Raw genomic sequence first — 13,411 nt, 5'->3', positions numbered from 1 at the left:
AGGATTGAGGAACGTGTGGGAATTTTTGTCCATTCATCCATTTGTGAGGTCAGACACTGATGTTGGATGAGAAGGCCTGGCTCAGGTGTGGGGTTGAGCTCAGGACTCTGTGCAGGCCAGTCAAGTTCTTCCACACCGAACCTGCTGTGGTTCTACGTGGCCTACCTTGTTGTGGCTGTTGTTCCCTATTGCCTCCACTTTGTTATAATACCACTAACAGATGACTGTGGAATATTTAGTTCCACATGAATGTTTATAGAAGCGTTCATGTGTGTCTGTCCACGTGATTAAAACATTCACTCGTCACCAAACACAGTAATCCTTTCCACGAAAACGACAGCAGGCTTACGAGACCTCAGGAAACCTCAATAATAATAATGTGAGACACACCTACACGTGTCCGTCTGTGTCTCTGTATGTGTGCACACCAGCATGCTTGCACCGTGTAAGCTGATAACTTACAAAGTCTGCAGTCAGCACATCCCTGAGAAACCTCCTCACTGTCATCATCCTATTATCTCGAGGAGACGGCAGCCAGTTACAGACACTCTACAGCTGATACTCAGATTTTTATTAGTCAGAAGTGACCGTTCTGATTTTGCTCATTCTCATAGTCAAAACTATATAATTGTTCATATCATTTTATTTGTTATTATTCAGACTCTTCATTATGTTGCTTAAATACATTTATCCACTGTTTCTAAGGACACATTTGGAGGTCACAACGCTTGAATTTTGCTCCTTCAGATTTCTAGATCTTACAATTTATTTTGCAACAACATTAATAAATTACTTGGAAACTTGGGTCTATAGACTGCTTAAGTTGAATACAAGTGGCTTAAAGGCGGTTTGATAAGTATCCCTACAGATCCAGATACATGATACTAGCAGGTGAGTAGTGGTACTGTGTGACTATCTGACATGGTTCATTTCACTGCTTTGAGGTAAAAGACGACTTTCCCCTCATAGGGGTCGTGGATGTTTTCGTAGCTGATCTTTTCAGACACCACTCTGCACTGGATCTTGGCTTCCTTCTCTCCGACCAGGCTGAACCGAACGGCCACCAGTGGGTTGACATAAGTAGGCTGTAAAAGAAAGAAAGAAAGAAGAAGAGGCAGAGTGTTGGTTCCTTACCCAAGTGCAACATAAGAACGAGGGTACCTGAACAGAAAAAAAAGTGCTTATGATGTGGCACCGAATCATCTCAAGACTCTTATGATAAAATAATGGTAGAGAACCTGCAACAGTATAAATAAAAAACTCCAACAATCCAACAATCATCAGTGAACAAGCACTCAACAAAGAGGATTGTGAATTCGGTGTCCATATCTGACATCCAGAGATCAAAGCAAATGAGACACGATGTTTCTAATTTTAGCACTTCTGTGCATGTGAACAAAGGGAGACACAAACATTCGTTTAAAGAGCGAGTTCTGGTCAAAGCACTGAAGATCAAAGTAGTTCCACCCAGAGTAAATGTCTGGCTGTGTTTTAGGGCCAAATACCATAACTGTAGTTTTGTTTGTATTTGGCTCATCCAGGCCATTATAGATGAAAATCCCAGGGTGTGATCTCCATAGCAAAATAAAACGCCTCTAGTGTTTTCCTATATTTAGCCTTTATTGGACAAAATGGTTGAGAATGGGCAGGAAATTTGGTCCAGGCTGAATTAAACCCAGGTCTCTGCAGCCTTTCAGCACATAGCCATGCTCTGCATCCTGTATGCTCCACTAATATGTTTCATCTTTGTTCTTCAGTTCAACTCATGTTATCAAATTAAGTAAGTAATGAGGTTAAGAAAGCACAGAGTGACCAGTTTCATTATTTCTGTGTATCAGGCTGGTGTTTCACCCTTTTTATGTATTTGTGCTAAAAGCAAATGAAGGTTACTGTACATGGAAGAAGCCTCCTGAATATTAGATCATTATCTGCTGTCTTACCTGTGCTAGATTTCCATAGTATGGGAAGTAGGAGGGATCCATGATTCCACCGTCTGGGAAATACTCTATTTTTGCCACACTGTCCTCTCCATCCTACATCCAAACAGAAACAGAGTTTTATTTTATTGAAAGAAGATCTTGATTCATTTTGTGAATCTTTGTTAAACTGTGGCTGATGAGTTTAAAAGGCAGGAGATTAACAGACAGGAAGCGTGTGATGGAAAGAGCTGTGAAAGGTGGAAAATGTGTTGAATCCAGTGTTTTTCCACAGTATAGAGTCACCCTATACCCACTACTTTTTTCAGATATTATACTACTACTTTACTACTTTAAAGTAACTGCATGCAGCTCACCAGTATGGTGCAGTTCACATATGGGGGCCGAGCGGTGTTATTAGAAGGCAAAAAGTCAATAATCTGCAGACAAAACACAACATTTGCTTTTAGTTCTGGTTATTATATGATGTCATTGCTTTTCTAGCTTAAATATCCTGACAGAGTGAAACCAAACGCACCCTGTTCATCTTGATGACGACACAAGGCATGGTGCTGTTGTAGCCAAAAGTCGGATCCTCAATTCCAGAGCAGGGTCCCAGCATGCTCTGCGTGAAGGGGCAAGCCCACTTGGTGTGGTGGGGGGCAGAGAAGGTCTTCTGGATGAAGTACTTCCCCTTGGTGCAGTTGTAGTTGTTGCACTCCAGCTGCTTGGTGTCATTGTAGGCTAAAAGAGAGAGGTGAAAACAGAGCCAGGTGTCTTTTTTTAATTTTCTTTGACATATGTGCACATTAAAAGTTACATAATGCAGAATAAATCGTGTATGGGAACACTAACGCTTCAGGAAGTCGTGAAGGATGTTGGCCATTTCCATACAGCTGGCCTTCTCTGACGTGTTGTAGGAGATTTCAACGTCTTCCTCTCCGTATGTGTCCGGCCACACCATCACCCCTGAGTGGGAAAGCAGATGCTTATGAGGCACTGAGATATCTTTTGTGATTATTTATGTATTTATGTATTCATGATTTATGTAACCTGGTGATGTTAGTCGATCTTGGTAGTCAGGTTTGTAGGGACTGATGGTGTACATGAGGACCCAGATTGCCAAAGAAAAGAGCCCCGTCATGATGACGTAGAAGGCCACATAGTACAGACTAATGTACACTGTGAAGGAAGGAGTTTATTAACACACCTTTATGGGTACATCAATAAGTGTTTTAGTTATCAATGTTGCTCACTCTGAAGCTTGGAAAATCAGAGTGAGAGAAAGAATATTTACTGTACACACTAGCAAGGCAGCTCTGCCTAATGTGGAAACGCAGAGGTCAAGGTGTCCTCTGCTGCTGCAAACTGAATTTAATCTCATTGTAAGGTCAAGCAGAGAAGGGTGCACAAAACTTATCATTACTTATCTCTCGCTGCTCTAGGAGTGCATGACATGTGACTGGGATCACGCGTGTCTTTCAGCAAACACACACACACAGATACTGTTGAGGCCTTTTATGTTTTATGTGAAAGAAAAACAACTACACTCACCGGCCACTTCATTAGGTACAGCCTTTCAACTGCCCTTTAATGTAAATGTGTAACGAGCCAATCGGCCCTGACTTATATGATTTAAAGAGGGTTTACAGAGAAAGGGCCGAAAACAGAAAACATCCAGAGAGTGACAGTGCCTTGTTGATGCCAGAGGTCAGACTGCTTTAAAGTGATAGAAAGGAATTAGTAACTCAAATATTTACTTGTTACAAGCAAGTTCTGCAGAAAAGTACCTCTGAAAGACAGCAAATTAAACCTACAACAACATAAGATCACACTCGGTGCCATTCCTGTCATCGAAGAACAGGAAGCTGAGTTACAGCTTCACACAGTTTCAATTTCTGCTGTGACATTTGAATCTAGGGTCAGAGCCCTCAACACACCAAACCTTAATGGTAGCAGATGGGCTACAGCAGGAGAAGACCACATCTGGTGCCATTCCTGTTAGCTAAGAGCATGAAACCGAGGCTACTTAACGGATGGGAAGAACTGGTCAGTAGAAGATGGAAAAATGTTTCCTGGTCTGATGACTCTCGTTTCAGCTACATTCACATTTTAGGGTCAGAATTTAGCATTAACACCATAAAAACATGGCTCCATCCAGTTCAGGGTGGTAGTGGTGTAACAGCATGGGGGATACTTTCTTGGCACGCTTTGGGCATCTTAGTACCAACTGAGCTTCATTTAAACACCACAGCATTCCTGAGTATTCTTGCTGACCACATCAAATCCTTTATGAGGACAGTGTGCTCATCATGCGCACCATGTCACAAAGCTCAGATCACAGCAACAATTCAAAATAAAATACAGACAAAAAGAAAAGAAAAGATTTAAAGGTTATTAGGACAATTTTTAACATGTAACTTGACTGAATGAGTGCTATCAGCATGTTTTAAATAATCTGAAAAATACTTGTTGCAAGCGGTTTAAAAATTCTAGTCTATTTAATGCAGGAGAGGTTAGTGAAGTCATGTCCTTGTTACCCCATTTCTCTGGCGTTCTTCCCATAAACGTCCCATTTTCCGAGTTCCAGACAAAGCGGCCGAAGTCTTCACACCGCTGCCCGCAAGTCCTCTTTTCCTTCAGAGTGGCCATGATGGAGCTTCACAGCAAACCTTTTCTCTTTCCTTCTCTCAGCTCAGTAAAGACAGCTGTAATATTTCTTTCTTCCCTCTCTCGTCCCTCTCCAAATCTTCTGAGGAACTTTCAGCTTTTGTGTTAACGTCTTGCGTCCAGTCTCATTCTTTTCTGCACTTACAGTCGGTCCACAGTGTGATGTGTGTTATCTTTCACTATGTATTTATGAGGCCAAGATAAGGTGTACCATGACAGGAGCAGGTAAACTTCCTTCATTAGCAATGACGTCCTTGATTCACTGGAGAAACACCAGGATCACCTTGAAAAGGTTGGCTACTACTGATAACAGGACTGATTTAAATCACTGCAAATCCAAACAGAAATGAAAACCTGAGTCAGTTTGGCCTCTGAAACATTTGACTAATTCTGATGTACTAAAGCACAAACTTTATAGGTACTAGCCCATTTTTTGTGGCAGAGATTCAACAAGATGCTGGAAATGTTCCTCCAGCAGGGATTTTGCTCCATGATGACATGACAGCACCACAGTTTCTGCAGATTTGTTGGCTGCACATCTGTCACATCCTAAAGGTGCTCTACAGGGTTGAGCGTAGGTTATTTTAATACAGGGCTGCAAAAACTTCAAATTCAGTTTCAGGTGGAGGCTCCGCCGGCTTGCTTCACTGCTACTAAGTTCATATATTTTAATGACACCAGCTACTCCAGCTACTATGAAGCATTGTCATGTTCAAGAATCCAGTTTGAGGTGATCTGAGCTTTGTGACATAATACATGATCCTGCTGAGGTCCTAAAGGGATGGGGGGGTGATACAAAGCATATTTTCATTTCATCTAGTGTCCAAATGTTGCTCAGAAATTGAGACTCTGGCATTTTTCAGCGTCAGGTGCAGTCTTCTGCTGTTGTAGGTTTGATGTTTCGTGCATTCAGAGATGCTCTTCTCCATACATTGGTTGTAACAAGTGATTGTTTGAATTACTGTTGCCTTCATATCAGCTCGAAGCAATCTGGCCATTCTCCTCTAACCTCTGACATCAACAAGACATTTTTCCCCAGAGAAAACTGCTGCTCACTGGAAGTTTTCTCTTTTTTCTCTCTCTGTTTCCTTTCCTTTCTCTTTACCCTAGAGATGGTTCTGTGGGAAAATCCCAGCAGATCAGCACTTTCTAAAATTCTCAGATCAACCTGTCTGGCACCAACAACCATGCCACATTCAAAGTCACTTAAATCACTTTTCTTCACTTTCTTAATGTGCAGTTAACAGGTGTACCTAATAAAGTGATGGAGAACTTTGCTCTCTCTCTACACTGCTGTCATTACTGTCCCGCTACATACATGCATATTTTTACCTAATTTGTCTCTTTTTCCTCTTTCATTTTCTGCCTCTACTTTCCATCGTGTTCCCTCACACCTTGTTCTCGTCCCGCCTCCGGCACAGAGCACATGGTCGGGCACGGGGCAGAGCATTACAGAGATTCAGCGTGGATAAGTGTCTTTGAGGAAAGGCGATGAGTCAGGTAGATCTGCATGTGTGTGTGCATGTGTGAGAGGCAGAGACTGTCAGGGAGGGAAGTCACTCTGCAGTGAGCAGATGCTCACATGTGCGAGTCACTCTGCTTCTGAATCACCGGAGGAAGAAGTCCTCTCTTACATCACTTACTTCTCTGTGATTTTTGTCTGCATTTTGCGATTTCTTTATTTCGGTTCTCATTTGCAGACTTTCCCATCTGCTTTTTCTTCCCTGTAACACTTTAGTTGCATCTCTTTATCCTTCCCTCCTTTTCTCTTATCCACCATGGATATCGGTGGCTTGACGACAGTTGTGGCCAACTCTGCCTACATCTCGGCCCGCGGAAGCTTTGATGGCACTGCCAACCCAGCGGCCAACCGAGACAAGAAGTTCCACTCCCGCCTGAAGCTGCTTCACATCACGGTGTGCGAGGGTCTGCGGGAGACTTTAGACCTGGGCTTCCAGACGGTCTGTGTGGAGCAGCCCATCGGCAAACGTCTCTTCCAGGAGTTCCTGGAGTCCAACAACGAGTACAAAGGCCCCAGCCGTCTGTGGAAAGATATCGAGGAGTACAACAATGCTGAAGATGAAGATCGAGTCAACAAAGCGTGCAAGATCATATCGCGTTATATGGAGCCTGATGCCAAGTATTACTGCCCCTTTCTGCCAGAAAATGGCATCACGAAGGTCAAAGAGAAGCACCAACAGGCTTCTGACGACCTTTTCAACGAGACCATGGACAGTGTGATGGACTTCCTCAAGGAAGTGCCCTACACGTTTTTCCTGGAGAGTATGTACCTGAAGAGGTTTCTGCAGTGGAAGTGGCTGGAGATGCAGCCCATGGGAGATGACTGGTTCATGGATTTTCGTGTACTGGGGAAAGGGGGTTTTGGGGAAGTCTTTGCCTGTCAGATGAGGGGCACGGGGAAACTGTATGCCTGCAAAAAGCTCAACAAGAAGAGGCTGAAGAAGAGAAAAGGCTATGAGGTAAGGAGTCATGCCACCTGCTCTATTATAGGTCCAGCAGTTCATGAAGTTGTTCAAATACAGGAACCTTTTTGATTTAGTTTCCATGAGGTTCTGCAGGACTTTTACCTGCAGTAGCTGACCAGCCTACCTGTCTAAACAGTCAGTGTTAGGATAGAGGCTTACAGGTGAGCACCATGGGCTTATATGATTAGTCCTCTCGGCATTAGTACATTTTGATCTCCTTATAGCATAAAGTGCCAATCCTGTCATGTTTATAAATGGAGCGGACCTCGACTGAAGTCTCCTGTCTCTAGTCATCAAAGCAGACACAAGAAGACGCTGCTAAAGTTGGAGAGCTGGTGCAGCTGGAAATGCAAGTTCAGATATTGTTACTCACAGAGTTTCTCATGTCTCCTGCTGTCTCCTCTGCTGCCTGCAGGGCGCGATGGTGGAGAAAAGGATCCTGGCCCGAGTTCACAGCAGGTTCATCGTCTCTTTGGCGTATGCCTTCCAGACGAAAACAGAGCTGTGTCTGGTCATGACCATCATGAACGGCGGAGACCTGAGGTTAGATCATCTTTTCTCTTTGACCCATCATCCTACACCTTTTCAGGCTCATAGAGGTAATTTAACAACTTGCAACCCCAAAACTAAGAATTATTATTGCAATATAGGGATTTTTGCCTTGGATGAACCTACAACATCTCTCTCTGATCGCATTAGGTACCATATCTATAATGTGGATGAGAACAACCCGGGATTTGAAGAGCCACGAGCCTGCTACTATGCTGCGCAGATCATCCAGGGCATGGAGCACCTCCACCAGAAGAGGATCATCTACAGAGACCTCAAACCAGAGAATGTGCTGCTGGATAATCAAGGTAAAACACTCGTGAACAAGATGACTCCAAGGTAACTGTCTAGTCTGCAGTGCTCATGCCACCACGTAGAGACAATGTAAACATGAAAGAAGCGATAGTATGAGGTCAGCAGCTGGTTACCTGCAGGATCATAGATATCACATTTAAACAATTTTCAGACTGGTAATACAGTCACGTGAAACCTATTTCCACTTCTTGCAAGGACACAGGAAAATCCTATGTTTAACATCTGGCAGTGACCATCAGTTATAGACACAGACAATAAGAGAGGCACTCATGGGACTCGAAGGATCCTGATTTCTGTGAGAGAATTCCACAACAGGAAATATGACCAGAGAAGAAATTAAAACCATATTTCAGAGCTTTTTTTTTTTTAATCAAAATTGATTGAACATCCTTTACACACCGTTTGTATGTTCGAGTCAGCATATATATTTTATATATAATTTAAACATATCCAAAATCGTTACATTTCTGCATGTTGTAAAATCAAGAGGTTTTTGAGAAGGAGCTAGACTCCTGCACGTCCTCCAGGCTCTAGAAAGTCTAACTCCCTACAAGATCATCAGCCTTCCCAGATTAGATCAGGTCAGTCTACAGCAAGTGTGCTGCATAAAGTCTTGTTTTTTTTAGCCCAAATAATGCCTGTGCTTCTCTGGTGGGAGGGGCTTAGAGCGAAGAGGGGAGAGCTACAGGGGGCATCAGCTTTCCTGTTTTTGCAACCTGTGGCACCGTTCTGTGGTTATCCTGCAAAACATAGTTCATTTCAAATTTGCACAAAGGATTTATTGGAGGGCTGATATTATCATCCAGTATTAGCTATTTACCGATTTATTGGTATCTGCATTTATAACGACTGCTGAATGAAAATTGAAAAAGTAAAGAAGAGATGGAAGAAACACCCTTCGACCATTGTGTGACTGCTGATGTTGCATAGTTTGCTCACTAGAGGGCAGACTGCAAAAAAAACGACAACAAGCTCATCCATTTTTGTTTCATAAAATTGAAAATTTTATATCAAAATTGAGATATCAGATTTTTAAATAACACAAGATCGATATCAGTCTTGAAAGTCAGATATTGTTCGGACTCTAGTATTTATTGTGTTTTTAAGATTCCCTAATGACGCATTTAGCCTTAGATAGCGCGCTATATGTTGCGATAATGGTAAGAATTATGCTTCTGTCTCACCTAGCTTTATGCTAACGTGTTTTCCAAAATGGTGAACTATTTCTAAAAACCATTACAAAAGCCTTGTTGTAGCTGCTTGTGCAATTACAGCTCTTCACCTTGACTTGAAATAGCCTCCTGAAGTTAAAACTGACACACACACTTCATACCTACATTACACACAATGTGTTTCACAGCTAACAGAAGGATATCTTTGGGTTATCACACTTCTGCAGGTTAATGAGTTGCTTATCATATCTGTGACGCTGACATTAACCTGTTTGCTCTCACACAGGTAACGTCCGTATCTCTGACCTTGGTCTGGCTGTGGAGCTGGCTGATGATCAGTTTAAAATCAAGGGCTACGCCGGCACTCCAGGTACACCACAGAATCCTCAAATGGAAAAAAAAAACAAACAACTAAACTCAGTGTTTCTGCACGTAATGTGTGAAATTTACCTTGCAATATACTGAAATACAGACTACTACATTTACATTTCACAGTTGAGGATTTTACCTCAGGTGTTTAGCTCTTTGCATACATGAGCTCCAGCGTTATCAAATTAACATTATCATGTGAAATAAAGTAAAACCGCTCAGAGATCATTTGTTTTACACAGTATGATAATAGCGACACAATAGTGTACTTTTGTTCAAGAAAGGCAGTGAAAGTTTATTTGTATGAGACTTTTGATCAACATATAATGAAAACAATGCAAAATTAAAGCTGCAATCAGAAATGCGAGGGCACTCACACTGGGTGCATCGAGACATGCTAAACACCTCCTCTGTCCACTAGGTGGCGATGAAAAATATTCTTTTAATTTTCTGTTCCTCATCATTGGTAGATAGGCAGCAGAGGAGACAGCAGATATTACATGCCACCCAGGTCTTTAACTTCAACCTGAGATCATGTTGATCTCCTGAAATCCCGAGGAGGAGTTCGCTAAAGTACGAGGCCTGAAAACTGTGAAAATTTTAGCTAACATTACACATTAAATTCAAAATGTCTGATTTCCTGTTGGGTTTAGGATATGGCTCCAAGAGATTTTTTTGTAAATCTTGATGTCTTTTATCGGGCTGCCAAATTTTAGACTCCTAAATGAAGAATGGTGTGAGGGCTAGTTTTTTTTTGTTTTGTTTTTTTAATTGTAGCTGGCGCTGTGGAGCCTTGTTACAATGGTCAATGGAAAGGACCATAAAACATGAAACCTACTTCCTGTTTTGCGGTGATTCACCCTGCCACCAGGGTGCGCCATTCAACGTAAACCCACAATTTTAACACTGAAGTATCATCAAAGTGTGATGTTTATTCTGACCGCTTTTGAGGTGGATGGGGTAAACCTGGGAGAAGCAATACATCAAAGTCTCAATAACTACATGTCTTGCTCCCACTAGGTGCCACTCTAACTATTCAAACCTGTTCAGGGTGGGACTCTCAGCATGCCTGTGAAGTTTAGGAGACTAAATTTCTTTGAGTTATAGCAATTTCGTGCTTCATGGCGAAGCATCAAAATAAGTTATGCCGTCAGGGTCACACCTTTTGACAAAAACTCACATTTTTCAATGTGAACTAAAACCCACTGTGTGCGGCTTTCCTGGACAAATTATGGTTGCTGGCAATGAAATGTGTTTAGGGGCGGAGCCTTATCACACCTGAGTGGTTTGGTCCAGACTGGAAAATGTATGAGTGAATGAGATCAAAATGAAAATTCATGAGGAGTGATTACATTTTGCAATGTCGCCATGGCCACGCCCTTTGACAGAAACTCAAAAGCTCCACATTTCAATATGGTCCAGATCTGTAGTTCGCCAAAGTGTAACATCTGGAAATGGCAAAATGTGCACTAAAATTGAATCTTCAATCAATAGATCCCCTGAAATACAAAAGCGTCTTCCCTGCTAATGGAGGATACTTTATCCTGGTCGTTTTCATCCACACTCTGTCACACGCTGTCACCTGCAGGTTTCATGGCTCCGGAGCTGCTGAAAGGTGAGGAATACGACTACTCTGTGGATTATTTCACTCTGGGAGTCACTCTGTACGAGTTTCTGGCTGCTAAGGGGCCCTTCAGGACCCGAGGAGAGAAGGTAGAAGCACTGAGACGTGCTATGTGCGATCTCGTGTCATTTTCTTTTTGAAGCAGTTTGTAAATTTACCATTTGATCTTTCTGATCTTTTCTCCTCAAGAACCTCTCGTTTCTTTCTGTCATGCATCTTGCTGTCTGTGCAATTATACAGATTTTAGAGTGTTAAACAAACGTGACAATCAGGTTTTCATTCACCTTCTTTTTTTCTGCTTTGGTTTTAATGTTAAAGGTGGAGAATAAGGTGGTGAAGAAGCGGATTTTGAATGATCCGGTAACTTATCCGGAGAAGTTTAGCGAGAACGCCCGGTCCATCTGTGAGGGTCTGCTGTGCAAAGAGGTCGACAAGAGGCTCGGCTTCAAGAACGACTCGTGCGATGAGCTGAGGGCGCACCCTTTCTTCAGTGAGATTAACTGGAGGAAACTGAATGCAGGTCAGACAGAAACACGCAAGGAACCCAAAGTTCCACTGAAGTCTCCCGTTTGTAGTGTCGGCTTTCATCATGGTTGCACTAACACACATCTGTGCATGAGGTTTAAAGAGCGGGACTGGTTTCATTTAAAGCTTGGTGTGATCGGTTTTAGTGCTGATAAAAATCCAGCTGTAGAAACACTCACTCAGACTTCAGGACCTCCCCAACATTAGAGATGATCCAAACCCACATTTATTCTGTGGCTTTTCATCTTCTTATCTTCTCTTTTTAAATGGGCCACAGAAATAAATTCAGCCAGAGCCAAAGCAACAGTTTTTTGCTTTTAATAAGGACAGTGTGTCACCCTAGGGAAGAGATAAGAACCCACGTCTCTCTGTGTTGTGTCTGCACAGGGATTCTTACGCCCCCTTTCGTGCCGGACTCCAAAACAGTTTACGCGAAGGATGTCGACGACGTCGGAGCCTTCTCCACGGTTAAAGGCGTGCAGCTGGACGACAAGGACGTGGACTTTTTCGACGAGTTCGCCTCGGGGAACATCCCCATCCCCTGGCAGGAGGAGATGATCGAGACCGGCATCTACGGCGAGCTCACAGTCTGGGGTCCGGGTGGCACTTTACCCAACGACCTGCGGCGGGAATCCATCCTGGAGCAGCCGCCCAAGTCCTCCACCTGCGCTGTGTCGTAAAGGGTTTCAAATGACATGAACTTTTTGCTTTTTTGAGCACTTTTTGTACAGGTGGTCAGTACAGGTTAGACATAAGTGTATTTCGTCATGATAAAGTTGCACTGGTGGAACTGCTCTGAGCCATAATCAGGTTTTTACAGTATTATCTGCACTTTGTGTTCAGTTTGTTGCTGTAATGTCATTTTGACTTCTCTTTGAGTTTTACAGGAACGATTGCTTATTCATTGTTTGTGCGCGTGGACCGCAAAAAACAGAGAATTTATATATTTTATTATCCTGCTTTTGTTTGTCTGCTTTCTTTGCCAGCATTCAGACTCTCTGAAATGCAACTTAATTAATCAAAAACACCTGCACAGGTGAGAGCATGTATGCAGGTTTACGTCTGTGTTTCCACTTTTCAGCTCTAACATTTTTGCACACTTTAATAACAGTCTACTCATAGCTGTAGAGATATTTATGGATTTAAATAAATACTTTGCCATTAAAATCAGGATTTTGTGTTGTTGTTTTTTTCCTCCACTAATACACACAGCGACAAAGACATCAGGTAATAATAAATATTCATCCGGTCCTTACCGAGTTTAATTCAGTGACAGCAAGGAGCCCAAATCATCACCCCTCCACCTCCGTGCTTGACAGCTGGAGTGTTTGTTCTGTGTGGTTTTTATTCAACCCTGAGCTGTGCTGTCATGTTCCTTTTAGAGAGAAGACACTTTCTCCAAATAATCCATACTGTCATGAACTTTAACATAACACAACTACAAGTGCTGACCTTGGTGTGAATTTGCTGGTACATCCACTCCTGAGAAGGCCAACAGATGTCTTGAATGATTTCAACTCTCACTGTGGAATAATAGACTTTAAATTGTCTTGATGCATGCTCAATCATCCAGGTAAGTAAATCTCCAAACATTGATTCTGTTCATCCTGACGTCCAGATGAACAGTATCAACTTTTGGAGACTTTAAATTGTAAAGAATTGATAGTGTTATAGTTTTACACTATTTTACACACTACAGTTTAAGCACCAAATGGGTATAGTGGGTAGTGGGTATAGGGTGACTCTATACTGTGGAAAAACACTGGATTCAACACATTTTCCACC

General features: G+C 42.4%; 2 protein-coding genes across 2 annotated transcripts; one reads left to right on the top strand and one right to left on the bottom strand.

The window, feature by feature from the left end:
- Positions 1-556: 556 nt before the first annotated feature.
- LOC146718846 (potassium-transporting ATPase subunit beta-like) lies at positions 557-4,755 on the bottom strand. Its single transcript, XM_085452433.1, has 7 exons — positions 4,457-4,755; positions 2,970-3,098; positions 2,772-2,885; positions 2,455-2,660; positions 2,294-2,356; positions 1,941-2,033; positions 557-1,085 (listed from the first exon to the last, which is right to left on the bottom strand). The coding sequence occupies exons 1-7, from the start codon at positions 4,566-4,568 to the stop codon at positions 927-929; spliced, it is 876 nt and encodes a 291-aa protein (XP_085308559.1). The 5' UTR covers positions 4,569-4,755; the 3' UTR covers positions 557-926.
- Positions 4,756-6,364: 1,609 nt separating this feature from the next.
- grk1a (G protein-coupled receptor kinase 1 a) lies at positions 6,365-12,646 on the top strand. The gene is made up of 7 exons (XM_085452325.1): positions 6,365-7,066; positions 7,488-7,615; positions 7,772-7,929; positions 9,395-9,478; positions 11,066-11,190; positions 11,420-11,621; positions 12,014-12,646. The coding sequence occupies exons 1-7, from the start codon at positions 6,365-6,367 to the stop codon at positions 12,304-12,306; spliced, it is 1,692 nt and encodes a 563-aa protein (XP_085308451.1). The 3' UTR covers positions 12,307-12,646.
- Positions 12,647-13,411: the final 765 nt, after the last annotated feature.

The sequence above is a fragment of the Copadichromis virginalis genome, linkage group LG1 (assembly GCF_057382275.1).
Source record: "Copadichromis virginalis isolate Kocher_CV1m ecotype Utaka linkage group LG1, C_Virginalis_male_GT1.1, whole genome shotgun sequence".
Classification (NCBI taxonomy): domain Eukaryota; kingdom Metazoa; phylum Chordata; class Actinopteri; order Cichliformes; family Cichlidae; genus Copadichromis; species Copadichromis virginalis.
Note: the sequence above shows the minus strand (reverse complement) of the source record. Positions and strands in the feature narration are given on the sequence as shown.

What these genes read in the sequence shown, in the direction of transcription:
- grk1a (XM_085452325.1), top strand. Translation starts at nt 6,365, where the DNA reads ATGGATATCGGTGGCTTGACGACAGTTGTGGCCAACTCTGCCTACATC. An exon ending in AGAAGAGAAAAGGCTATGAG is followed by an intron (nt 7,067 to 7,487) that starts GTAAGGAGTCAT and finishes TGCTGCCTGCAG; the next exon opens with GGCGCGATGGTGGAGAAAAG. An exon ending in TGTGCTGCTGGATAATCAAG is followed by an intron (nt 7,930 to 9,394) that starts GTAAAACACTCG and finishes GCTCTCACACAG; the next exon opens with GTAACGTCCGTATCTCTGAC.
- LOC146718846 (XM_085452433.1), bottom strand. Translation starts at nt 4,568, where the DNA reads ATGGCCACTCTGAAGGAAAAGAGGACTTGCGGGCAGCGGTGTGAAGAC. An exon ending in TCGTCATCAAGATGAACAGG is followed by an intron (nt 2,357 to 2,454) that starts GTGCGTTTGGTT and finishes TTTTGTCTGCAG; the next exon opens with ATTATTGACTTTTTGCCTTC. An exon ending in ATGTGAACTGCACCATACTG is followed by an intron (nt 2,034 to 2,293) that starts GTGAGCTGCATG and finishes GTTTGGATGTAG; the next exon opens with GATGGAGAGGACAGTGTGGC.